General features: G+C 37.3%; 1 protein-coding gene across 3 annotated transcripts in view; it reads right to left on the bottom strand.

Moving 5' to 3' along the window:
• Bco2 (beta-carotene oxygenase 2) overlaps positions 1-2,550 on the bottom strand; it is a 49,776-nt gene that overhangs the window by 37,692 nt on the left and 9,534 nt on the right. For all 3 annotated transcript variants that reach the window (XM_023706621.1, XM_004646363.2, XM_023706622.1), the window contains exon 2: positions 1,309-1,510. In XM_023706621.1, the coding sequence (XP_023562389.1) occupies positions 1,309-1,510 (202 nt within the window). The remainder of the gene's footprint in view (positions 1-1,308; positions 1,511-2,550) is intronic.

Below are 2,550 nucleotides of genomic sequence, written 5' to 3'. Positions count from 1 at the left end.
AAAAAAAAGATTTTTGATAATGGAAGTTTTTTTTAAGAAAAAGAAATTCACATATGACTGCACTTATTTAGAACAAATGTATAGAAATAGTTGAGAAGAGTGCCAGGCAATACACCAAAGTTTTTAAGCAGAGTATGTGCCCTCCTTTTCCACAGTTCAAAAGCTTTGTAGAACTAAAAATTTTTGTAATGAAAAAAAAATTCCAACATTTAAAAATGTTAAAAATAAAGCAGATTCTTTCCTGGCTATAGGAGTTTCTTCACATAACTTCATACATACAGAATTCATAAACTAACAAGTTATTGGCTTTTCATCTATTTATATTTTATTTATCAAGAGTTATCTAGGTATGGGACACTGTCCTAGATGTTGGGGATACCAGATAAAGTAAAATACAAAAAGCCCCCACCCTCATGGATCTTACATACCAGTGGAAAAACCCAACTAACGTACAAATAAAATACTACCAAGAGTAATACTGCACAAACTGGTAAAAATATCCAGTGTTTTTAGATTGGAAAGCCAAGGAAGGCTCAAAGGACACAGGATTTAAACTGGTATCTGAATGACAGGAATCAAACCTAAGATATAAAGATGACACCAAATGCAGAACCAAATGTGATCAGTGTGAGGGACTGAAAGAGGCCTCTGTGTCTGGGAGTACAGGGAGATGGAGAAAGTGGCAGGAGGTGAAGACATTATCCTTCCTTCAGGAACTAGTAGTCAAACAATTAAGTAGTCACATGCAGAACACCTGATACTTTCTTTTTGCATAAACTTACAAATTGCTTCAATTTTATAATATTAAGCAGAGTAGAAAAAGCAAATTTTTCAAAAAAATCTTTTTTTTCTTCATGGAAATTACAGTTTGGAGTCTGTAATCAAAAAAGAGCTAATATGGGGCTGGCGAGATAGCTCAGTGAACTAAAACACCTATTTAGGCAAGCTTAGACAAGCACAGGGACCACAGTTTGATCCCCAGCACCACACACTATGCCAGCCTTGCCCCCAGGGTGGGCTAAACTGACCAGAATCCAGGCAGGCGTGGTGGCACATGCCTGTAATCCCAGCAGTGGGGAGGCTTCAAGCAGGAGGATCACCACGAGTCCAAGCTATGTAGAGAGACCCTGAAACAACCCAAAAATATATGGGGGGGAGGGAGAGAGGGAGAGAGGGAGAGATGGGGACAGAGAGATGGAGAAAGAACGAGCTAGTGGCAAGGTGTACCTCAGAGAAGAAATTAAGTCATGTTCCATAGAATCAGCCTATGCCCAAAAATCCAAAATTTCACCACAAATCTAGGCTTACTTATCCTTCCCAAACTCAAATTTCCCAGGTCCAACTCGAAGGAGATAGCCATTGAGCCACTTAGGAATATTTCCCTGTACTCGAGCAGAGATGGTATGTGGTGTCTCCTCCACTGTGGTCAGCAAGGGTGCAATACATGGCAGGCTCCGCTGCTGTCCCAAGTTGGCTCTTTTCTCAGTATACATCATGCACTTCTTCAAAACTGTGAAGAGGAAATCAAAAGTACACAAAAAATTACCAGATCTATAAGCATGCATATATCTCCACAGACAATAACCTTAGCCTACAGGAACCACATACCTAACACCAAATTCAGTCTCCAAATCCTCATCTCTCCTTCCTTGTTCTCAGACTATCAATGCCTGGATTCTCATTTAAATCACAGCAATCCAGGGCCAGGGATATAGCTCGGTGGCACAAGCACCTACTTGGCAAGTGTAAGGTCCTGAGTTCAGTTCCTGATGCTGAAAACAAAAATCATAGAAATCCTTTTTGGATTTCTTCTACTATTTATCTGACTAAGAATTAACTCATGACTTTATTGTTATTTTTTCTATAGTTGAGACTGCTTGTCTTTTTATAGCTCTACATATTAACTCTAGATGTGCTAATAGCAACTTCACTGTTACAATAAAAAATGTCTACCAAGCCTGGCCTGTACACTTTAGTGACTTAGCAAGACTCTGTCTCAAAATAAAAAAATTTTTAAAGTCTAGTCTAAAAAATAAAAAGTTGGGCCAGGGAGATGGCTCAGTAGAATAAGCGTTTGCCTGGCAAGCACAAGGGCCTGAGTTCAATCCCTGGTTCTGCAAAAAAATAAAAATAAAAATAAATAAAGGTACCATCATTTAATATTTTCATAATTACCTTGACTCTAGTGGTTTAGATACGCAGGAATGTGATACTAAAGATGTCATTGTGATTTCTGAGAATTTAATAAGTGAAATTTAATTTCTTCTAATAGCATATTCATGAAAATACATAGCACTTTCTAGGAAAAGGGTATCATAAATTAAATTATGTAGTCATACTCATTATAAAATCACCTGAAATCCCAAAGCTACTCTTTATTATATAAACAGGAGTTGAAAACTGTCCCCAGTATTTCATACTTACTGAATGTTCACAAGGCAAAATTGCCTAATGTAGAGGGATAGACAAATACATAATTATATAATAAAAGTACAATCCTTTATTTCATTTCATAAAAGTTTCACAATGACACAAAAGTCCAAGCTAGAA

This window comes from Octodon degus, unplaced genomic scaffold (genome assembly GCF_000260255.1).
Source record: "Octodon degus isolate 3935 unplaced genomic scaffold, OctDeg1.0 scaffold00266, whole genome shotgun sequence".
Classification (NCBI taxonomy): domain Eukaryota; kingdom Metazoa; phylum Chordata; class Mammalia; order Rodentia; family Octodontidae; genus Octodon; species Octodon degus.
The sequence above is the reverse complement of the archived record's forward strand: the minus strand, read 5'-3'. Positions and strand labels throughout refer to the sequence as shown.